This window comes from Anas acuta, chromosome 6 (genome assembly GCF_963932015.1).
Source record: "Anas acuta chromosome 6, bAnaAcu1.1, whole genome shotgun sequence".
NCBI lineage: Eukaryota > Metazoa > Chordata > Aves > Anseriformes > Anatidae > Anas > Anas acuta.
This window is the reverse complement of record NC_088984.1, coordinates 17,663,571-17,688,328: the sequence shown is the minus strand read 5'-3', so window position 1 is coordinate 17,688,328 and position 24,758 is coordinate 17,663,571. Positions and strand designations below refer to the sequence as shown.

General features: G+C 34.7%; 2 protein-coding genes across 2 annotated transcripts in view; both read left to right on the top strand.

The window, feature by feature from the left end:
* Nucleotides 1-3,538, top strand: part of LOC137859044 (prolyl endopeptidase FAP-like) — a 37,803-nt gene extending 34,265 nt beyond the window's left edge. Inside the window, exons 23-26 of the mRNA XM_068687697.1 lie at nt 735-799; nt 1,636-1,708; nt 1,971-2,044; nt 3,204-3,538. Of these exons, the coding sequence (XP_068543798.1) occupies nt 735-799; nt 1,636-1,708; nt 1,971-2,044; nt 3,204-3,305 (314 nt within the window). The 3' untranslated portion in view covers nt 3,306-3,538. The remainder of the gene's footprint in view (nt 1-734; nt 800-1,635; nt 1,709-1,970; nt 2,045-3,203) is intronic.
* Nucleotides 3,539-3,676: 138 nt separating this feature from the next.
* On the top strand, nt 3,677-23,811 carry GCG (glucagon). The gene is made up of 9 exons (XM_068687700.1): nt 3,677-9,409; nt 11,187-11,283; nt 11,864-12,045; nt 16,616-16,716; nt 17,037-17,198; nt 18,216-18,269; nt 19,833-19,970; nt 22,132-22,275; nt 23,324-23,811. Exons 4-9 carry the CDS (start codon nt 16,619-16,621, stop codon nt 23,346-23,348), a joined length of 621 nt encoding a protein of 206 aa, XP_068543801.1. The 5' UTR covers nt 3,677-9,409; nt 11,187-11,283; nt 11,864-12,045; nt 16,616-16,618; the 3' UTR covers nt 23,349-23,811.
* The last annotated feature ends 947 nt before the right edge of the window (nt 23,812-24,758 follow it).

The window sequence follows — 24,758 nt, the reverse complement described above, 5'->3', positions numbered from 1 at the left end:
TTTTCCACAGATTTTCATAACTACTGTTAGTTAAATTACAAACATGCGGGCAGTTTAAAGATAGCTGAAACCTAACGGTTTCTTGGTGTTAGATATCATTCAGTTATTCGTGCTTGTGTTTTTTTCAAATCCATTAATAGTCTTTGTTATCGTTAGAGAAAGGAGCTGGACAGATACCTGAAAATCAATTGCAAGTTTTTAAGCACAAGCCTATATCATTTCCTGCTCCCCCATAATTGTTGTTTATATTCATTCAATGGGATAAGGGCAATGTTTTTTCCATATTAACTATATATACTCATACACATCCCAGGCTGGAATTCTGCTCTTTTTCTTTTTAAGATGTCAACAGTAGTGTATGTTGTCTTTCTACCACACACATTTATTGGCTCATTCAACTGACTTCTGGAGTTCAAACCAGTAGCATAAAGCAGTATCGGTTAATTACCTTTATCCACAAAATGTTAACTCCATAGATTATTGAACCACTATTTCTACAAGGACTGTTTGGAGAACATGTATTAATTAACATATGTATTAAATTATATTTTAATAATTTTATATTTTATTAATTAATTATAATGTATTAATTAACCATATTTTTAGTATGTTTAGATTTGGTGTATTATGAGGAAACCAAGCGGAACAGATATAGTTAAAATAAACAGTCGATTTTCTATGTATCACTGGAGGCACAAAAATATATTTAGCTTTTTTCTTCTTTAATATCACAGCATCTATCTACACAGAACGATTTATGGGTCTTCCTGTAGAGTCCGATAATCTTGAGCACTACAAGGTGAGAATTCTCTTTGTTCATTTGCCTTAAACCTGAGTCACACTTCCAGGGACAACCAGAATAATAAAGAAATAAAATGACCAGCCAGCTCTCTTAGTGGCAGCCCTGTAACAGCTAAAGCTGCTGCTGTGAAATTCATATCTCTGTAGTTCCTCATGGTTTTGTATTTATCAGTTGTAAATATAATAAACTGAAGGATCTTTATTTTCTCATTGATTTGACAGTGCAAATCATTAATTCAGGAAAGAACTTATATGAGAGAGGTTAAGATGGTTTGTACCCTTAACTATGGTATTCAAGCTGCTTCATTCAAATTTAGCTGTCTGATAATAATATCTACATAGTGAACAGTCAGAACCTCCCCTACCTGGAACAGATTGCATTTCTGATTTTCTTCACATTGGTAGGAAATCTGTAACTTTGTCTAGCAGCGCACATACCAGCTCTGAATACAGACAGGCCTGAATTAAGCCCAAAGAATTTAACCCAAAACCCAATAAAGGCTGTTGTATCAATACCTATCATCCATCCTAACCCCTACTGCAGAAATGCTCAACACCAAACAGCTCTAGTAGAGCTGTCTAGGTAGCTAGGAATTGCAGAGTTCAGAGAATGCCACATGGTAGGTACTATGCTTTTTGTGAAGTGGTCATAAATGTATATAGTTTCTATATACATATAGTAATCTATCTCAGATTGAGATGAAGTCACTGCTGTCATTATTATGCCAGTCCAACTGTTTGATTGTGGTTATACTGGTTAATGGAAGCCTTTCAGCTCTGTGATTGAGTGGTTTAAATTGAAGCTGCTGAACTGTTCACTTTTCCTCTCAACAGAATTCAACTGTGATGGCAAGAGCAAAGAATTTCCAAAACGTGGAGTATCTCCTCATCCATGGAACAGCAGATGGTGAGGTTTGCAAATGGTAGTACAAATACAGAGCCAGAATCACTTTGTTTGAAAAACATTAAGCATTTTTCTGTGCCTTAGATTAGGATGACTACTTAGATCTTTGTTAGATTTCAGTATGACATATTGTAAGGTGCTTAGTCATTCTTAGTCATGTCAACTGTATCACTCGATAATTATTGGACACAATTTAATGCACTAGAATTTTATGCTTTGTGGTATTTACACGTTTCAACAGCCAATCACTTTTTTCCTTTTTCAGATAATGTACATTTCCAGAACTCAGCACAAATTGCAAAAGCTCTGGTTAACGCACAAGTGGATTTCCAGGCAATGGTAAATAACAGATTATTTTTCATTTTGAACAGTGTTTTATAGCTTTATCAATAAGTTGATATTATATTTGGTGACATTTTTAAGAACCCAGTTCAACAGAACATTCTTCAAAATCTAGTAATTGTTAGTGCATTTGTTACTCTTTATAAGTAATTCCTTCTTCAGAGTATTTTCCTGCTCTTTTTGTTTATTTGTTTTTCTTTCTCTCTTCCCCTTTGTATGCTAATGAAATTTCTCTCATAAAGAATAACTTAGAGGCTTTTAAAATGAGCCAGGGAGAAGAATGATAATCCAGCCTTCTTATAAAAGCTGCTGATAGCTAGTAAAAGAGAAGATGAAAAAGCTGGCTTCTGGGACCAAATCCATCAGTGCTTCTGATGGATTCTCTTTACCTGGACATGCCTGCCACAGGCAGGAGGTGAAACATAGGGGAAAAAATGAAGTATCCAAATACTGTATCCAGGATGAGGGGGAAAAAAAAAAAAAAATGAGCAGAAAAAGGGGGAGCATGGCAAAAAGCAACCTACTTTTAAGCTTCAGGTTAGTACATTCACTACAAAGGGATCAGACTTTGCAACCCAAAGGTGTCTCTTACTCCTTAAATGAGAAGACCGAATGATTTTTGCTCTTCCTGTTTCTAATGACATGGAAAAGTCTCCAATAGCAAACCATCCTGCTGTAGTTAGGTGTTAACCATTATTTCTTAAGAAGTTAGCAAAATTCATATCTTATTTGCAGTAATCAGTCATAATGGTTGGGGTCCTGCTGTAATGCAGGGTGTGTTGAACAGAAATGCATAACATTTAGGTGAAAGCTGTTGCTGAGAGCCCAGTATTCCTATATTGCCAAGGCCTCGTAGCATGGCAGGGGCATTTGATCCCTAAAGGCATCTCAAAACTCTTTTGCCCAACTTTATACAACAGAATTGCCAGTATTGAGGCAGTAATGCTTACTCCTAGATTACAGAAAGTATAGAAACTTTGTTCTATATAGTAGAATCTACTGAAAAGGAAAAAAAAAAATAGCAGGTCCCTCTCTTTGTTTACTTGAGGCATGTACTTTCTTCTATATGGCAATGAAATAGTGGAATTGCTTAACCGTTACAGAATTGAAGAGATAACGTAGGGGCTTTATGGATTTTTTCTTTCTTCTTTTTCAGTGGTATACTGATGAGAACCATGGAATTCCAGGCCTTTCCAGCAAACACCTCTACACACATATGACCCATTTCCTCAAACAATGTTTTTCTTTGTCAGAATAGATGAGCTCTTCAGAGCATGCTAAGGCATCTGATACATCTCTGGGAGAATGCAATGATAACAGTGCCTGGGTTATGTAGTTTTTAGGTGGATTGATAGCAGGAACTCTGAAGTTAAAAACTTGATGTTTACATCCATTTTTTATATTGTATATTAGCAGATGTTGTGCTAATACATGTTTTGGCACATTTAACACCTGTTGGATAGAAAAAAATAAAATCAGAATGTAACATGGTACGTGCATTTATTGCCATCTTGCTTAAACTACATTCTGCATTCCAAAGCTAGGTGGTCCGTTGTGAAGGCATACTGCCAAATGAATACACTTGCGTTTGTTAACTATAACTGTAAAATGGGCAAGGACAATGAAAGTCGTGCAAGTACCTAATTAACTTCTTAATAAGAACCAGTTTCTCAAAATACATTTATATTTCCAATTTATTGGAAAGAATCCAAGCAGGGATAGGAACACACAATATTTGAAGCCGAAGTATGGATAATTAGCCAGAATATTGAATGCTGTGTTCAAATTTTATTAAGCTCTTCCTTGAAACCCTGATTCTGCTAAACTCTGTTCAGGTTTAAATATGGAAGCTGGACATTCATGATAGCTATTTTATCTCAATGTTTTTTTCTGCCTGTGTTCAAATTATGTGAGCCACATTACTCTGCTTTTAATCTTCACCTTGTCATTCACATTAATTCTAATATTGTTCATCCCAGACTGAGGGGAAAAAATCAAAGGATTTTGCATGTTTGCTTTGCTTTGTTTCCAGTAAAAAAAATTTTTAGGGAGTCTTTTAAAAACTTTAGAAGCTAATAGTGATTGGAACACATGTATCCTTTTGATTAGTAATTAAATCAGTCCTGTCATAATATAAGAGTATGAACAAGATAACTGGCAGGAGATCCATTTTAGATTAAATGATTCTCTGGTCACATGTTTTAAAAATTCTGAGTTAGCCTACTGCATAAGAATTGTCATCTGTCTAATGTAGTATCTCATCTTTGCTATTAGCTAGTGAGGGTACAAAATAACCTGAAAAAGATTGTGGAGTAGCCTTCACACAAAGAAAGCTTCTTCCTAACTCTTTGAGACTGGTTGCTGCTTGTTTGTGGAAGAGCAAGGCATTTAATTTGACCCTCTTGACAAAAAGATGGGGTTTAGCCAACATCATTAAAATGTAGAAATGATTTGCTATGTAACGGATTCTTTCATTTTGTTAATGGCAATATCAAATCTGATTTTCCGCACATGAGAACATTCCTCAGACATCTTTATGTAAATGTAGTTGCCAAGCTGTTTGTAATGGTTAAATTATACTTTGATGGGAACTCTTCAGAAAATACTCAATTAGTTCAGGTTTTTTTGGAAACACTGCCAATTATGTGACGTTAATGAGCTTTTTGTTGGTAATGTAATTAAAACTCAACTGCTATAATGGTTAAAGGAAAAAATTATAGCTTTAAGAAAGTTAATGTTAAGCAAATATAACATGAAGTGGGGCTAATTAGATGTTGATTACATGGTCCTATGTGCATTTGCTGTAAACAACAATACTCTCAATAATGTGATTATTTTACAAATAAGGAATACAATTCAGTTGAAATTACTGAGATTTAACTCTCAGTTTGTAATATTGATACAACACTACAGAAACCATTGCAAATTTGCATTGAAAGAGAGGAAAATCAGGTTCTTGTAGCAGATGCTTAAAGGTTTTAGATGTCTGAATATGTCAGTTAGTACCCAGAGCAATTTTCAAAATGCATGGTATCAGTCTCACATTAATATCAATATATTAATTTATATTTAAGTTATAGTTAAGTTTCTGCACCTTTATACTTTATTTATACTTCTGGAAAATCCTGCAAGCCCTAGAAATTTGACCAGATAAACCAACCCATTGTGGATACTACAAGTAATAAAATAATACAATGCACTGGTCACAGGTCTTTGTGACCAGTGCATTGTATTGGGTCACAGAAGATTGGGTAGTCAGAATCTTCTGGAAGCATTTGAGATAAGGGACGTTTCTGGAAAATGTGTCAAACAAAATAACAGAAGGTACCTCCTTCCCAAGGGATGTGTTAGCTATTTCATCATTAATTTGCCCGTATGTCTATTTATTTCCTGAGGCAATCAGAGTACACATCTTCCAAACTGTCCAACATTTACTTTAGCTTGTAGGAAGCAGTTGTGGGGATAAACCATAAAAAAATCAGTGCATCATGCTGCTGTCATCTTTGCTTACTTGTTTTTCATGTTGTTAATTTATTTGCTTTATACAGTGTTCTTGCCAAAGAATGGGAATATGTCTTCAGCAGAGTGTGACGTTTACACTGAGTTGCTGGAATAATATAGAACCTGAAAGCTTTTTGAATGAGCAACCATGTATTTTGATGATGTCGTGGTTTAACCCGGCCAGCAGCTAAACACCATGCAGCCGTTCGCTCACCCTCCCCCTTCCTCTCTGGGACGGGGGAGAGAAATGGAAAGTGAAGCCCGTGAGTTGAGATAAAGACAGTTTAATAAGACAGGAAAATAATAATAACAATAATAATAATAATAATACAATGGTGATAATAGTACTACTAATAATAATATGTACAAACAAGTGATGCACAATGCAATTGCTCACCACCCGCTGACCGATGCCCAGCCTAACCCCGAGCAGTCTGGCCCCCTCCCCCGGCTAGCCACCCCTATATATTGTTTAGCATGACGTCAGATGGTATGGAATACCCCTTTGGCTAGTTTGGGTCACCTGTTCTGGGTCTGTCCCCTCCCAGCTCTTCCTGCACCCCCAGCCTGCTTGTTGGCAGGACAGAGCAAAAGGCTGAGATGTCCTTGGCTTGGTATAAGCACTGCTCTGCAACAATTAAAACATCGGGGTGTTATCAGCACTCTTCTCATCCCAAGCCAAAACACAGCATTCCACCAGCTACTAGGAAGAAAATTCTGTTCTAACTGAAACCAGGACAGATGACCTGGGAAAAAATGTCATAGGATACTGTGAGTGCTTAAAAGAAAAAAAAAGAAAAAGAAAAAAAAAAAACTTACAAACATATGCAACATATGTCAAAGTAGCTGTCCTGTGCTAATAACAGGTAATGATGCAGTCATTCATTAGAAATGATGCAGGGCATTTCTAACCTACCATTACAGTATCAAACAATGATTGAGGTTGGAAAGGACCTTTTGTCCAATCCAAGATTATCTAGATGGCTCAAGCAGGGCCACTTAGAGCAGGTTGCCCAGGACCATGTCCAGACAGCTTTTGTATATCTCCAAGGAGGAAGACTTCACAACCTTCTTTGGGCAATCTGTGCCAGTGCTCATTCACTCACATAGTAAATAAGTTGTTCTAGACAGAACCTCCTGTTTTCAGTTTGTGCCCATTACTTCTTGTACTCTCACTTGTCATGACTGAAAACAGCCTGGCTCTGTCTTCTTTACACACTTATTCTTATGTCTTGAATTAAGCTGAAGCTAACAAAGGGTTGGTTTTATATATGAATAGAAAGTATATGTGTATACTGCAAATATAGAATATGTTATGTAAAAGCCAATGCTGGAACACAGCTTACTTTGAAATTAAGAAACGATAGCTTTTCACAAGTTTTTCCAAGCTGATGAAAGACAGTCCTCAAAGTATTGCCTTCTACCCTAGGACATTTTAGAGGATCCATTTTTCAGAAAATGCTGAGCGCTTCCCTATTTTCTTTTCCCTTTTCAATAATATTCTCACACTCAAGATACCCAAAAATATCACTTCAGACAAAGAAACTTTGTGTTTGAGACTCTTATAAACAAGGTATACTAGCCTCTAAAGGTAGGGCATTGGTATTTTCTCTGAATGAAAAAATAGCCACAGACAGAGCTGTTTACAAGTCTCCACTATAGTGTTATATATACTCCAGTATAGTGTTTCCACTATAAATCCTGGTTAACTTTTACAGAATAACAGTAGAGGTGCAAAGCAAACCTGCATTTTCATCATTTACCTAATGTTGTGGGTATGTATGCATCAACGAACAATATCATGCTGTATGTATCAATGAACATATAGTATTTCTCATGCCTCAAACATGGAACTGCATTATTTGCTTCACTTGAGATTGCTACGTATGCAAAGAAGAAAAAGTTTGAAGAGAAAACATCATTAATAGATCAAGTATAACTCCAGCCAGGATCCAGAACATGGTTAGTGTCTCATTTTACTTAGATATCAAGTAAAATTCAGACTACATTCAATATTTTCCAGTTTGCCAGTCAGTTCTAATTACAAGGCACAGCTGTTTAGTACATTTCATAGTCATTTGAATGCTCTATATTTAATGTGAATAATTCATAGTATTTGCTAAGAGCATTTGGTATTACTTTCAATTATGAACATTGTCTTCTCAGAATGTAAAGTAACTAGTACATACTTGGCCAGCTCTTCTGCTTGCGCAAATTGATGCAGCTCCATTGATTTCAAACGGAGCGATTCCAATTTATTGTCAGTAGACAGTATGGGATATTTGCATAGTTACAATAACTCTGTTTCCTGAGGTACAAACTCATAGATATCCATGGCAGTGAGCATAGAGTTGCATGCTGTGGTATGGTGTGGAGACCCTAAACTAATCTCTCTTTTCGGAAAGCCACTCCTGCTCTCCAAAGTGTAGCCATGGAGTTGCACACTTATTGTACACATTTGTGTTATACATGTATACACACACATGTGTGTGTAAGATTTATGCTCCATATGTTTTATGTTTGTATGTGTTTACATGTATAGGTTGTACTAATTTCCAGAAGAAGAATGAAGGCCCATTCTGCCTGATTATCATGTAGCAAAGATAAGAAAACAAAAAGGTCTTCACATTCAAGCCTCTGAACTCATGGTTGAGAAGGCTTTTGAACTCATGGAGAGAGGGCTTTTGGTGCAATGTACTAAAGAAAAGGCTGTGGGCCTTTAGTCACACCCCAAGATACAGCCCCCTCTCTCCTATCTTCTTTAGATTTATATGTAAAAGTGCTAATAACAAAACAAAACAAACAAACAGAACAATAACAAACAGGAAAAAAAATAAAAGAGAGAAATTGTGTGTTTTTTTTTTTAAGCATTTTGCAGTGTTGTTTTTTTTTCACTTCAAAAAGCAACTTCCTAATTCATTAAAACGTTCAAATCTTGAATGTTTTTAAATATTTTTTTCTTGTACCAACAATTAAAGAATTAAAAGAAACATCCTTGAAAGAGTATGATATTCAGAGTATGTTAGCCAGTGTATTGGTCCTATTTTTATGGGAAAAAAAAAAAAAAAAAAAAAAAAAAAAAAAAAAACATGCCAGCTGGAATTGCTGCTGCTAGGGTATTAGGTTCAGTGGTAAGAAGTCTTCTCATTTTACCTCATCTGTAATTTCCCACCCGATTTCTGGTCCAGTAAGTGCAGTATGCTGTCCCTAATAGCAGTCATTACCTTGTGCTGAGATGATGGTGTAGGAAACTTTGATCACCTCCAAATTCAGTGAACCCAAGGTACCAATTTTTTAATGTCTCCAAGTGACACCTGAAAAACATTAAGATGCAACTTTCCTGAAGGCGGGTTACTTTTAGGTTCTGTCTCTTAGTCTGATTCATTTGCAAGTACTGTCTCATACATGAACTAAAAGACAGAAGGGATTGAGCCCTTGACTTTTGCCCAGAGGAGCAAACTTGTATTTTATGATGTGAAAGGAAAAAACTTAGTTCAGGATGTGTACATATGCATGTTTCACAGAGTCATTACAATTTTCTATCTTCTTGTTTGCTGTGCTCTTGAAATATGTATTTCTCTAGATTCAGTTATGGCAACTGACAAGTGCATAGTTCTTGATGACAGTTCGCTTCTTTCCTGTACCTTTTATTGTATGTGTATCACTTGAAAAACAAGTAATCAGGCAGTTATCTTGTAGATGCTAGATGACCTGCTAGATGCTATAGCCTGCCCAATGAGGTGCACTGAGTCTCATATGTTTTCTTCCTGAAATCATCCTACTGTGAACAAGGAACTTTAACTGACACAAGAAAATATACAGAGATAAAAGAAAAGAAGTGCCTGTTTCCTGGAGGGGAAGGTATTTTCTTACTTTGTTTACTTTTATTTTCTTTCTTTGTTTAGAAATCCATGCATCTTTAACTCAACATGCAATGAGATAACATCTGTAGCAGTCCATTTCAACAAATAACTGTGTCATATTCTGACGAAAAAAAAAAAAAAAAAAAAAAAAACACGATCTAAACGGCCCTTTGATCACCATCTGCTGTCGTATCGGGGTACTGCAGAGCTGGGGAACATGCCTTCCTGCAGGACACGCAAAGCTGCCCAAGTGGAGAGAGTGCCTTTTAATACTTAGTGTAGGAATTGCACTCAAAATATGCTTTTGCATTGGAAATCGAAAGCAGATTAAAAACATAATTTTGAAAAAAAAGTATCTCAGTAAGATTGACATCTCATGATGACAATTAGATTTTGAGCATGAGGTAATTTCCAGGCTTATTTTGGTTCCTTTGGTACCACGTCTTAGATATTACACTGGTATTTGCCTAGGGAAGGTTGCTATATGGAGATGGGTTGTTAATAGATCATTTCAAACAAAAAAGTCTGAAAAGCCAAATTTGATAAATATCTATGCAAATTTGTATATGCTATGCTAATCAATAACTGGGGTTCCATGACTTTGAACGTCTGGAAGAGAGAAAATAATACAATAACAAGCAGGGAGAAAAAGGACATGGGGAAGAGAATGTCAAAAATAGAGAAAATGAAGTAGTAATTAAAAAGGAGGCTGACAAAATTGGCAAGTAAGGCTTTCTGAAATGACTGAAGGAACTAAGTGAAGGCAATGATGACAGACTCAGAAGCAGTGCTCTCAACTTTTTAGCAGCATCAGAAGTCACTTGCTTTTTAGCTAGAAATGACAAAATGGTACCATGAATCTTAGTACATGGATCCAAGAGCAGAGAAAAAAATACACTAACACTCCAAAAAACTAAAATTGATTTTGTAGACTGAGTATTAAGACCTAGTGTTTCTCTACACCTGTAGTGTGGATGTACTGGGAGTGTGTAATACAACAAGGCGTTTAGGGTAGAACTCTAGGAAGGATCAGTTTAATTTTGTTCGCCACTGTAATGATAGGGTTATTATGTTTATATACTGCTTCAGCTGTACAATATGGGCTATGCCAATCTGGCTATGGTCAACCAGCAGAAAATTACCTCAGTGAAGAAGATTCTTTGCTGGCTGCAAGGAGCAGTGTTAGGGAAAATAAGAGGGTGTACTGTAGTATGTATTTTTTGTGTCACGATTAGACAATGGGCCACTCTAGACTGGATCATAAGCTGTCATTTATGTTCAGTGAGATGTCCACCATGATTCCAGACCCTTCCCACTTTTGAGCAGAAGTGAAACTCAAGGTTGAATCCTTCATATTTAATATCTCTCCTGGAATGCATTGTATAGATGCATAGATGATAATTATATTTCGTTTTTTTTTGTGCCCTTTTTCATTTTATAAAGGATTATCACGATATATCAAAAAGTCCTTAAAATTCTATAGGAATTTCTTGAAGGGGGATATCTCACTTTTTGCTTCATAGACAGGATAAAATCACCATATTCATGAGTGGCAGACTTTTTTCAGCTGCAAGGGCAACTGACGAGTTTTGTGTCAATCTCTCCTACCTGTGGTCACCAGATCACTGAACAGAGTCTTCAGCAATGCTGCCCCATCACAGACATGAAATTGCCCCCATTTATTATTGAATATTTTAGGATCTTGATAGTAGTTGTACAGAACATACACGCCACAAAACTTACACCTGTATTTTATTATTATTATTTCCTTGTAGGATTGGAGACACATGAGCAAAAGGCTTATCTTGTATAAATCCGTAGGCCACAGTGTGAAACTCAATCTACAATGAAAGCTTGGCATACTGTTCTTCGGTGAGTATGAATTTTAATATAATAGAGTTGGCATAATACATCTAAGGGTAACCAAATATTTTCATTAAATTTGACCTGTCCATGGTCATGTATGTCCATACATGTCTATGTATGGTGAGTGGCCATCCTTGTTGTACTTTACATTTCTTCATGCTTATTATATTGGCACAGGATTACTTGAAGGATTAACCAAGCACTTTGGGGTAGTAAAGCTGTTTATTGTTAACAGTGTATTAAATTTATAAATCTTGATAAAACTGTTAGGTTAAATGATATTAGTAATGTCCACAGGACCAGGATTTTGCTCAATACTAAATGTTAAATGTGGCAAATCAGAATCTGGAGAAATTGCTACCTTAATCCAATGCACCTTTAGCTAAGTGTTTATCATCCTAATGCCCTTCTGCTTGATATTTACTTCTTTGGACATAGCTACCTTACTCCTTTTGCAAATCCATGTTAGCATTGATGTCATAAAGTAAGCAGAATGAATGTGTGAAATTGCTTGTAAAATTATCAAATGAAATGAATAGCAAATATGATGACTTTTTTTCTTTTCTTTTTTTTTTTTTTTTTTAAGTTGAATAAGGAAACTGTCAGCAATGATGCACTCTGGTAATGCTTACTAGAGCTGAACAGTATATATATAAGTCTGTGCAAAAGAGGCAGCTAGGCAGATCTCAGGATCCTCAAGGCTTTCCATAGTTCCAGAAGAGAGAGTAGCCACTCTAACTGCTACATATCATTTCAAAGAATAAAAAGGTAAGATTTACGTGAAATACTAGTACAGTTTGTTTGAGAAAGCTGAGTGCATTTTCTGTATTGCATTGTCCAATACAATACAGGTCCAGGGGCTTTCAACAAATTGGTATTTTCTTCTGTGGTTATACTCATTAATGTTTGAAGTTAATGACATCATCATTTAAATCTTTTAATCTATTGAATTAGTTCAACAGAGAATGATCCCAAATTGGGAAATCAACAGCTAGGACTGCAGAAGCAACTGAAGGAAGGAAGAGTAAACATGTAAAAATGAAAGACTGGCATTGTAATAAGAATTGAAATGTGAAATAATAATTATTGATTTTTATATTTTTATCTCATATTTATTTTATCTATTTTTATATCATATATTTAGATTCTTTAAATATTCATTCCTTGCAGCTACTTTCTAAATATGAATCAACAGGGATTAAGTTGGCATAATGCAAACAAAGTAAATGGGTTTATATAGACACTGATTGAAAACTGTCCAAGACAGCTTGCCACTCCATCACCCGAGAGATTGCCACTCCATTGCCCTAGCTACAGATTGGTTTGCCTCAAACAACTGTAATTTTCCTATCACTACAAGATCTCAGAGAGATATTTTATAGCATAAAAGTAAAAGCTAAAACCTTTCAAAAGCTATTGTGATTATTTTATAAAGTTTCATTAAGTTTTTTGGCCTGCTATGGATTTCCTTATACTAGAACCATTATCTTTTACAGAACTTTACACAAGGCATGCAGTAGGTAAAGCACATCTACTTGGAAAAGTTATTAATAATTAGAAATAAATGCTATCTGCAATTTTCATATTAATAGAAATCTACATTACTCATTCATACATTTTCATATGAAACTATTCCCTTTTTTGCTGATGTAATTCCATACTTTTTATTTTTAAACTGGAAATAGAAACAAATCTGGCTTTTGAAAGATTCATTTTTGAAAACTCAGCAAGATTTAGCTAGTTAAAATTGTACAAAAATAATGTAAAACTGTAGTGTGGAAAAGATATCTGCAATAAAATATATGGGAAAAACTAGAAAACAGATTGATCAAGGAAATAATACAAATTTCTAATTTCAAATGCAAAATAGATATCACAAGACAATATTTTCAATACTACAAGTTTCTGATCGATATTTGAGAGACATTTATTATATACTTTCTGGCAGTTCAAACTGTGGTATGTTATGTTTTTTATCTCTAATCAAAAAAGAAAAGAAAAAATTTGATTAGTTTAATATGCATAGGAATAAACTTATTTGGTTTTGGTTGTTGTTTTTTTATTATTATTTTTTTGGTGGTGGGGCGGTAAGATTAGCTAGTTTTCCTGCACCCTGACAATAAGATCATGTGTATTTTGGCAGTTATCTACTAGTGACTAAAATAACTAAAAACAAATATCTTATCTGGAAAATATTTTTTAACAGGAATAAACTAAAAAAATTAATATTTTTTCTGACAATCTCATTCTCTATAAAATATGTTTCTGTTCCCAATAATAAAATAACAAAATTGTTATTTTAATACTGTTTTTCCTTTAACTTGTAGAAAACTGCTCTTGCTGATTTGGGTTACAAGTAACAAGTATTAAACATTGAACAAACAAAACTGATTCTAAACTTTTGAGATAATAATTTGACGTAAGTTTAACAGCTGGTCAGTGCATTTGAAATGCTTATTTTATTAATGGACAGAATTCTCTTACTTGAATATTTTAATAATTTCTAAAAACTGCATCTATATATCTTCAGATTTTGATTCTTGAAAAAAAAATTAGAAAAGAAACTAAACATACATTTAACTTTAAACATATTCTTAAGGCATAATGTAGCCAATGGTAGCCAGTGAACAGTACTGTTCAGGTTCTGTAGGAGTGAGGTGTAAGAGAACTGAAAATCTGTTCACTGATTGCAATGGGCTTTGAATATTTATTTTTAAGTTTTATATAAAAGAATAGCTTTTGGTGTCTGATACTATTATAAACAGACTGGATTAATGATGAGGCTATTTCTTTCATTCTATGTCAGTAATTTACATTTATGTAAATAATTTATGTAAATAATAAAACTGCATCATGATTAACAATGCTACAGGAAGCTGTAATGTACCCAACTTTTTCTAGTTTATCAGATTAAGGAGAAGTATAACAGTCTGCTTGTGTACCATTAAGCATGGGAAATTTACTCATGTATGCTGCAATAGCCAGACTCTATTTGGTGTCTAGACTCATTTATAGCTCTATCAGATAGCAGGGGGGGTCATTAGATTGCAACCAAACCATTTTTGTGATCATAACAAAGTCATCTCACAAAGAATAAGGCAAAGCTTTTGTTCCATTGTTGGAAGACTAAGAAATGTGAAATTATGCATTCTGTGGGATTGACATTGGATGTCAGTGTTGCACCACCAAATTACAGCTCCAAATGAAACAGCAAAAAGTGAGTTCTATGCTATAGCTAGGGTTATAATAAGATGGAATGATTACGCTTTATTTGTTGGTACTATAGGCAGGATATATGTAGGTGTAGAAATTAAATCTCATATATCAGGGCATTACAGAAGGCAGAAAAAAGTCACCATACACACTAGGAAAAGCAAGCAAACAAATATATTGTCAGTAGCTTTTGATGGAGACAGGGAAATCCTCTCCATTGCTTAGAGTACAATCCACCAGGATCAATTTATTTTCCCATTTTTTATCAAGATTTTATTAAGATTTAGATTCAAAATACCTCAGTATTTTGATACTGGCATTGAGGTATTATAGTATTTATATTACTCATTAAGACTATCTTAAAAATTAGATCTCACAAAATACTAAAATCAATGTATTCCTAACCATAGATAAAATGTCTGCCAACAGTCGAGACTTACAACTTCATTTATAATAGATGGAAGAAACAAACTTCCAAAAAAAATTTCTTCTCTGAAGCTGGGGCATACTAGTGGGATAGAATAGAAGTCCTACAGCAGCAGGACTATTGATGCTGGAATAAACTTTTTGCATGGCTTATTGCAGAACCATGTTCAAATCTCAAAACAGAGTAATCTATACCTTCTCTACATATAATTTCTTCAAAACTTCCACATGGCTTCCTCCAGCCCATAGTATATTTAAATCCAGCCTATTGCAGCAAGGCACTACCACAGAGAATAGACATATTTTCTCTCAGGCTGCCGTATTTTATAAATCATTGAATTTAAGCGAACAAAGACATTGGAGCTGGAGGAGTTCAATGCAGATTACATTTACTGGGGAGATTTATTTATTATTATTTTTTTTGCTGGGCCTTGGTTTGCCACGTATAGCTTTACTTCAGTGCACTCATTTCATTTATCATTATGTTTTTCAGGCTGTAACATAAACTTCCATAGAAAAATGTCATGGATGGCAGAAAGGCTCTTTCAAATACTCAAGTATCAGTCCAAGTGCATGATGATGATATTATTTCCAGTGACATTTTGCTCTTGTGAACTCACTGCAACTTCTGTTGCTTTTAATGTGATCTATACTGATTTTCAAGTTAGAATGATTTACTGTTCATCATTCATTTAATTGACATTTACTCATTGAATGAATGGTATATGTAATTTCTTTGTCAAGGTCTAAAGCAGCTAACATTTTAAATTCATTTTCTTTTCTATACAGTCATTCCAGAAATTTAAGGGATCAAAACTAATAAACAATAAATACTAACTGATTTTTTTAAGTAGGTTTCCTCTTGTTTCCTGTTTATACAGATGCCCTCAGTGCAAAATACTTATGAGACTGTTAGCCATTAGCTGCTCGTAGTCCTTTTTGCACAGGGTTTTGGGAGCCCAAAATGAATAACATTTCATTTTTCAGGATTGTATGTCAACAGGCTAATATTAGTACATTAAATAATGAAAATAATAGCACATAGGGAATTAAGAAGAACATTTTTCCCACTGGTGACTATTCACTAAAAGTGAACTGCACTACTTGTATGAGTAAACCAGTCACTAATTCAAGTACTAAAGAGACACCTCACCTATCAATAAATCATTCACTCCAGAGGCCTACTACTGCAATAGGTTTTCTTTCCAAAAAGGAAAAAAAATAAAGGAGTGTGGAGAGTCAGGAAGAACGAATGAGGATCTGCTGATGTGACAAAGTTCTTGACAGCAATTTGCTGCTTTTTTTTTTTTTTCTAGTAAATCAGATGGAAAAATATAAAAGTCACAGCAATACCCTAGTTCTTCTGTAAAACAATATTACAGAAACTGATCCAATATTTACCATCAGAAGAATGCAGAGCAGAGGAGATACAGACCTTTATACTCATATTACAGAAGAAACTGAGGATGCAGCTAGTCTCCACTCACCTTGCAGTCTGGAACACAGACTAAAGGTTAAAGATAGGAATAGATATTACATCTTGAATGCCTACCCAAGGCACTGTAGTCTCCATCCAGTTACACAAGGTCTCAATATCTTCAAGTTTAGATCAGCATTAAGGATCTTTTTGATATAACTGATTTAGTGGTATGTAAAGATGATTACATTTTTCTTTGTTGCCTTATTTCTGTTTTTACAGGCAATGAAAATGAAAAGTGTTTATTTTGTTGCTGGGCTCCTTTTAATGATAGTTCAAGGCAGCTGGCAAAATCCTCTTCAGGATACAGAGGAGAAATCAAGGTAAATTCTGTTGATCAACTTCTAGAAAGCCTTGGCCTTAACTTTGTTTTCTTATAGTTCAAAGCAAAACATACAGTGACATATATTATTCAAAGTACTTTATCTACCATTGGATTTCTATCAATCCTTTGCAGGAATCTACTATTCCTGCAAAGTAAGGCACAGAAGTTTCGCTACTTCAAACAATAGCTGCCTTAGTTATCCAAGAAGACCTTGTAACTGTGCCGTATCCAATCCACTATATTGATATTGTTAAAAGAAAAGTCAGTGTAGAATGTACTATAATCATTGTCTATTAACAGGTTCTAAACTTTTCTCAGATCTTTCAAAGCTTCCCAGTCTGAACCATTAGATGAATCTAGACAGCTGAATGAAGTGAAGCGTCATTCACAAGGTACATTCACCAGTGATTACAGCAAGTACTTGGACACCAGACGAGCTCAGGATTTTGTGCAGTGGTTAATGAGCACTAAAAGAAATGGGTAAGCCTTTTTGCTCACATTGCTATAGATCTCCACATACAGAAAACAGCCAAAAATCTAGTACCTGTCTGAATTCAGTTTCTTGATTTCAGCTTCCCATCACAGGTCATGTATAACCATCAAATGACTAATGTGCTTAAGGAAAATTTATATATATCATTAATATGTTATTAGAAATGAGAGCTATATGCAAAATCAGTCAAAAGGATTTGGATAAATCAAGTGTATCTGATGTACCACTCAAACTGAGACTGTATCAGCTTCTTTGGGACAGATTGTTTCAGTGAACCAACTTAGTTCAATATGAATCATGTCAGTAAAGATAATATAAAGATGTCACCTTTGGACCTTAATAAAACTTTCCATGGTTACTCTAATCCTGAAGTTTCATTTGTGAAAAGGGAGCTAAGGTTTAATCCTTATTGACTGCTGGATTACAGATATACCATTAAGGTGTAAATTGGTGTGTCTTTTTAAAGATACACTTTGCTTAAACACAAGCTAACAAGCTGAGAGCAAGGATAATGTAAGAGCATGTAATTCTATGCCCTGTGTTCTAGAAAAGATCTGTCCACAGAATAAAAAAATCCATTTAAATCCCTGTGGGAGCCTTTAAAATATAAAGTAATAATTTCTAGATATTGTATTAATTTAAATTATAGAATTATAGAATAGTTTGGGTTGGAAAGGACCCTAAAGATCATTTAATTCCTACCCCCTTCCCATGGACAGGGACACCTCCCACTACACCATGTTGTTCGAAGCCCCATCCAGCTTGGCCTTAAACACTTCCAGGGATGGGGCATCCACAGCTTCTCTGGGCAACCTGTCCCAGTGCCTCACTAACTTCATAGTAAAGAATTTCTTCCTTAAATGTGTAAGTCTGCAAGTATTTATATTCATCCATCGGTCTTGGTTGTTTATGATAATATTTAAATAATAACCAATTATCATGCTCATGCATACTCTGCAATGTACTGGTAATAATGATCTAATGATTTTGGAATTCCACTACAGCCAACAAGGACAGGAGGACAAAGAGAATGACAAATTCCCGGACCAGCTCTCAAGGTATTCTGGTTGCCACAACTCATTACTCAAAAACAAGTCAACCTCATTTTCTGTTAAACAAGAAAGAAAACTAGTATTCTCTACAATGTTAACATAATACAAGAAATACCTATCAAAAGAAATTTTTCTGCACCCATTTTTTATGAGGAAAGAAAGCGTCTGGCATTTATTCCTGTACCTCTGTGCTATAGCTGTGTGCAATGGCTTCAGGGAATGCAATGGCATGAGAACAACAGATTTTAGCAAAGAACATACCAAGTAATAAAGGAGAGTAGAGAATAAAAAAAAAAATACAAATACAAAAAAGGTTGCCAGAAATCATTGTGTTAAGGGAAAGAAAACCAATTAGGATACTAAGGAAAGGTAAATTGCCAGGCACCAACTTTTGGGGGGCTGATAAAACATGATACAGTGTTTGGCCCTCAGTATTCTGTCAAATTTTATACAAATTGCTCATAACAGAAAAGGAGAATACAAGACCTGCTGGAGGTCAAAATTTTGTTTCCTGACAATGATTCTGGGACAAGGTTTGAGGTTTTCAAAATTTGGAGCAAACAATAACTACAAAACACTACGTGTTTTTGCAAAATAGATTTAAATACGTATATTCATTTTACCTTTTGTTAGAAAATCCGGAGAGGGCAGCTTGGATCACAAAGATCTTTCCATTCAAAACACTGTCAATATAATACAAAATCTGTGATAATGTTTGAGCTTCAGTGAAACATGTATCAACAAAATCAACATTTCATCAAAAATGTTCCAAACTAGAGTTAGCATGCTGATGGAAAATGCGGATGGTACCAAATTGTGAGGAACGGTGAAATCTCAGGAAGACAAAATATAATAGAAAGTGCTAGAGGCACTGAAAATTGGGCAGAAATTAGCGAATTCTGAAATAGAAATTCAAGGGAACTTATCTGGGAAAAATATGCCAACATATGTCTACTTCTCAGTGTAGTTTGTTTTCCTAAGGGCCAGTGTGACATAATTTTGCTATATCAGAGAAAAAAGCATGTTGGGGGGGAGGTTATTTTCTTTATTAAGCTGGAGATGATCAGGTTTGAAATTGTTCCAAGATTATTGCTTGGTTGGAATGATGTGTGTCCACAAAGCAATTCAAAGTGCAGCGGACTGATATTAAAAGGGGTTAAATCTGAACAGTTTGGCTGTTTGTGCTGAACACAGGAGGACAGTCTTAAAGAAAGTTTTAGGTGAGTGCTCATTGAGTAGTCTTATTGAGGTAACAAAAAGTATATCTGTAGAATACTATAAATTTTGTTGAGCAGAGCTAATTAGTCTAGCAAAAAGCCTTTCCAATGCAGCTCTTTAAGCTTTCAGCACCTAATTTGATTTGTTTAGAACTAGTTCGGTTATTTCTACACAAAACTGTACTGTATAGCACAGGCATTGCTTTTAGAATTGAAAGACAAAAATAGCAAGAGTAATTTCAGAAGCAAAGAAAACCCCTCTCTCTAATAAGAAATGTTGGTTTAGTGGGGAATATAAATTAATAGAAGTTAAAAAATACAGTCTGATGCTACAGTACTGCTCTTCTTTCAGCAATGCAATCTCCAAGCGTCATGCTGAATTTGAGAGACATGCTGAGGGCACCTACACCAGTGATATCACCTCTTATTTGGAAGGTCAAGCTGCCAAAGAATTCATTGCTTGGTTAGTGAATGGACGAGGAAGAAGAGAGTAAGAATCCATCCATTCCTATTACTAAATTTTGCCTTGCTTTCGAGGTTAGAAATCAAGTCTGATGAAATCTTGATGTGTTTTTGATGATTCTTGCTGTACTTCATGTTTCCCTTTTGTAATAGAAGACATTCTGTGGGTGTTAGACTACCATTTTAAGTTACTATGTTCAAACACATTGAAACAAACCATTTCAGTATGCTGTTACACTCTGAAAGGTCAAGTTATACTTAAGGTCTACATATCTAAAACTAAACCAGACCTTCCTCTACTTACCACCTTTCCCACTTCACACAAGATTGCTTACAGTCTCAGCTCTCATTGATTGAGATAATTCAAGTCACTGTCATCTTAAATTCCTTTGTTGTTTTTGTTGTTTGTTTGTTTTTCCCAACCTCTGCAGTCAATTTTCACTCTGCAGTATTTCCAAGGTTAAATTTTTGCCAATGTCACTGCCACCACAGCTGTAGTCCGTGCTCTGGTGATTATTCCCAGCAGTTACTGATGTCTTCTTTTCCTCTTCCTATGATTGACAAACTCTCCCCAAGCTGCTGCTGCCAAAGTAACCATCATTTCCTACAACTATATCTTGTTTTCATTTTTAAGACACTTCTTTTGCTGTGGTTTACAGTTTCCAGGACTCACAGCTCCACAGTTTTGATTTACTTACATCTCTGCTTTCTTTCATGCTTATCTTGCTCTCCATATTGCATATTTCTCAAAACCTATTCACTACATTAGCTCACTCATGATCTTGTATCTTTTTTGTGTTAGTCTTACACTTGCAACAGCCTTAACTTCAGTCTCCTTCAGGCACTTTCTGTCTTATCATAGTTCCTACTCTGCAGGGTTAGGAGTTACACCATGCAAATGACACTGCCCACTTTTTAACTGTTCTGTATTTATATGTGCCTTTAGACTGTAAGCTCTTCGGGGCAAGGATTTCATCCTATAATTATATATTCTACTAGCTGTAAAGTATTATGTAAGTCTTTCATTCTATATAAAGATAATAAATAACAATGACAATAAAATATCATCTGTAAGACAAGATTGTGTGTTGTAGTCAAGGAAGTCTAATTAGGTAAAAGTAAATTTTGGAAATAATGATGATTTCCTGAAAAAAATAATTAGTGATTTCCTGGGTTAAATGAATGAGGTCAGCTATACAGATAAGGGAAAGGCTGGTGCCACTTCATAATGATCTGCAGTTGTTTTTTCTGTACTTTTCATTTTCATGAACAGAGATAGGGTTTTTTAGTATTTGTAAGAAAGAGATTACAACTGAGCTAATGAACTGAGCTTAGAAACCTATATGGACAATTACACAGAGCAGCCTCCTGCTTCCCAGTATTTAGCATTATTTGTAGTCAGACTTGCATATAGCTTTCCCTAAAATCAATTAATGAAAAGAGACGGTCTGCCTGTCACTGATCCCAGAGCATAGTGTGCTTCAGTATCAGCACACCTTATTGGAACCCATTAAAATCTCCCTTTATTTGATGGGTTGAAACAAGCTTTCTAAATAAGGCCCTTGGCACAACAGTTTTCCAGTGGTAAAAAAGGAAGAGAGCAAGAATCAGGATCTGATTCCAAATACAAAATTCAATTGTGGAAAAAAAAAAAATAGATTTTATACATATAATGATTGTAATTCAGGTATTTTACACCCTCCCAAATTGCTGCTTTTACCGTCTAAACGTTTATGAAATATAATTGTAAGTATAAAACTAAGACTTTGTAAATCAAACAAAAAAAGATTGAAAATTTGACTATAATGTTTTAGTACTGATATTTCTTTTTAAAAAATGTTCTTAGTAAATCTACTGTGAGTTTTATTGATGCCTAGTCTACTTAGTGTAGACTGAGTTATGGTTTTGCATGTATGGCTTTTTCAAAAAAATGATAGAGAGGAATCTAGACTTACCTAAATGAAGAGTCCTGCCTGGTAAAGAGAAACTTTTATTCTTCCTTCTGTTGTTAAAATAATGCTTCAAAATATGTTCTGATGTGCTTCGTGCTATACTTTGGCCATAACATCTGGCTCAACCTTTAACTCCTTAAAACCACAGGAAATGTATTAAGACCCTGTAATAAGGCCCTCTTAAACAGTTTGTTTATTTTGATCTGAAAATTGTTTCATAATTTCTTCCCTTTAAAGTTTCCCAGAAAAAACTCTTGTAGCTGAAGAAATGGGCCGAAGATACGCAGATGGCACTTTCACAAGTGATATCAACAAAATCCTGGATGACATGGCTGCCAAAGAGTTCCTAAAATGGCTGATTAACACAAAAGTTACCCAAAGGTGCTTAAATTTTGATAATATTTATATTAATATACTGGGGTTTTAAATGTATTTGTCACATGTAGGGAAAATACAGCTCATTTTTCTCTTAACTATTGAGATATACGTGTAAACATGTTACAAACTTTATTTTACAGACATGCTGAACAATGATAAGACACGATAAGCAGAAGCCATTCCAAATACAAATTGTATTTTGCATCAGTGGTGAACCTGGTGAACCTATTTGATAATTTCCTATTTAACTTCAGGGGAGTTTTGCCACTTACCAGAAGTGAGGTCATATTAAATTACTGAAAAATAAAATTCTCCTTTGCCATGGGCATTATAAAATCAGAAATGTTTATTGGGAAAATGACACCAAGTTCATTATTCTTTAAAGACTGTGATGTAAAACTGCCTTAAATTGTGGCTTGACATTAGGGAATAAGGTACTGCTATATGAGTTCCTGATGGCTAACAACTTAAGAACCCTTTTTTAATTTTCCTGTAAATAGGTAATTGCTGATGGAAAAGCAACATTTTCTATCTGAGCTCTGCAAACAAGTTAATATTTTAGGATTATTTGCTAACATTAGCAAAGGATTTCAAAAAAATAATACAATGCTCACTTGAGGCACTTATGAATGGCAAGATTTTCTAAAATGTTGGATATCCATTGCAAAAGTTTATTACTTTTAGTCTTTTGACTCCTAAAGGACCCAAAATCACTAGTTGATCTTGAAAATCTGATACAAGACATACTGTCTCAAAAAATGTAGAAGTTATCATTCAAACACATTTTTGACTAACTTTTTCATATTTTTGTGTTTGTTTGTGGTTAAGCACTGAAACAGTTTAAGATAATCATCTATGTGGGACTATTAAAAAGATTTTCCTTTCAGAGTAATTGTTGTCTCTAATTGTAATTAGAGAGAGGCATTGAGGGGTTTGTGGAACTAACATCTACTAACTTAACAAGAAAAAATGTTTGACAGGTATTTCATACATCTTGGGAGATTTATAATATGTTCTAATTGCCTTTTTTTTTTTTTCTTCTTTTCCCCAGGGATCTTTTGGAAGAATACCAGTAAAAATGTAGAATAAAAATGGGATAAATGAAGATCTTCATCAACTGCCAGTTATTAAGAGATTCTGAAATCTGTATTGTCATTTACATTCAGTGTAACAAAGCTATGTCACCTTGCATGCCAGGAATTAATTGTAGTGTTGTTTAGTGTTGCCAAAAGACTATATATATGGAATGCCTGTTGTCTGAGGGATGGCTGTCTTAATAGCTTTAAGACTATGAAAGTTCCACATTTTCATATTTTCCATTTATTATGACTGAAATAATTCCATTTATATTTACTTATGAAATTATTTTTCTAAAAAGCTGACATACAATGATTCAATTTTCAATTATATGCGATATTTTTAACGGTCTGGCAGTTGCAAATGTCTGAGAAGTGAATATCCCTGTTGAAACCTTTGTTATAAAAAGGCTAAGCTTTAAGGATATTAAATGATAGCCTTAAATAAATTTTTTCAAGCTTCTTTTCTGTTGACTTTTAATGTGTATATCCCTTCTGCCTATTTTAATTTTATTCTAATATGTTAGTGTCACTGAGATCTTGGAAGTGGTTTGTTTGGAATCATAAAACAAAACCAATGTTTTGTTTTGTCACTTTTTCTCCATAATGATTTCCTGAAAAGAGATGTATGAACTTTGCATTATCCTTAGTTAAAAAAGAAATAATGTAAGATAAAGCTAGAGGTGGAAGCAAGACTGAACAGTACTCATTAGCATAAAATTTTGTTTCTCAGCAAAAGCAGAAGGACAGCTTTGAAAGATGCTAAGTGCAATATACTTTCTTAGAGTGGAAACTCTTCCACCCAGTTTCTTCAGGTTTTATATGATTGCCAAGTAAAACCACCTTAAATGGCCCTGGGATCACTCTTATTTGTGTTGTATTCTTTTCTTCCTTCTTCCTCTGAAAACCATTGTGCCCATCATCTCTTGCAGTTGCACTAAAACGTATTAGAACTACTGTTATTTCAGTAACCTATGCCTTCATTCTGGTCTCAGTGTTTCTAGCAGTCCAAACTCTTTTATACTCTCAGTTGGCCAGGACACATTTTTGTAAGTACAGTAGTAGCTGCAACTCTTTAACAGACTCAGTTGCTTGTATGCACCTATTACTTCTTATGAGTCCCAAAACTCCTTTTTCATCCTTTGCCATAATAGCAGCATGCCAGGTATCTATACTAAAATGCCCCAATCGACAGGTGTTGGATCAGAATTGGAACCTATAAATTTGGCTAAGAATTACTAGTATTGCTTTGAGTCTCCTTTGTTTTTCAAATACACCTACAATTTTCAGTAGTAGTCTGGAATCCTCCCAATGTACTATAAAGCACCAATATTCTGTAATTTCACATCAGGACTGATCATACCCAACTTTGCACCTAGAACAGTTTTTTGACAGTAACAGATACTATTT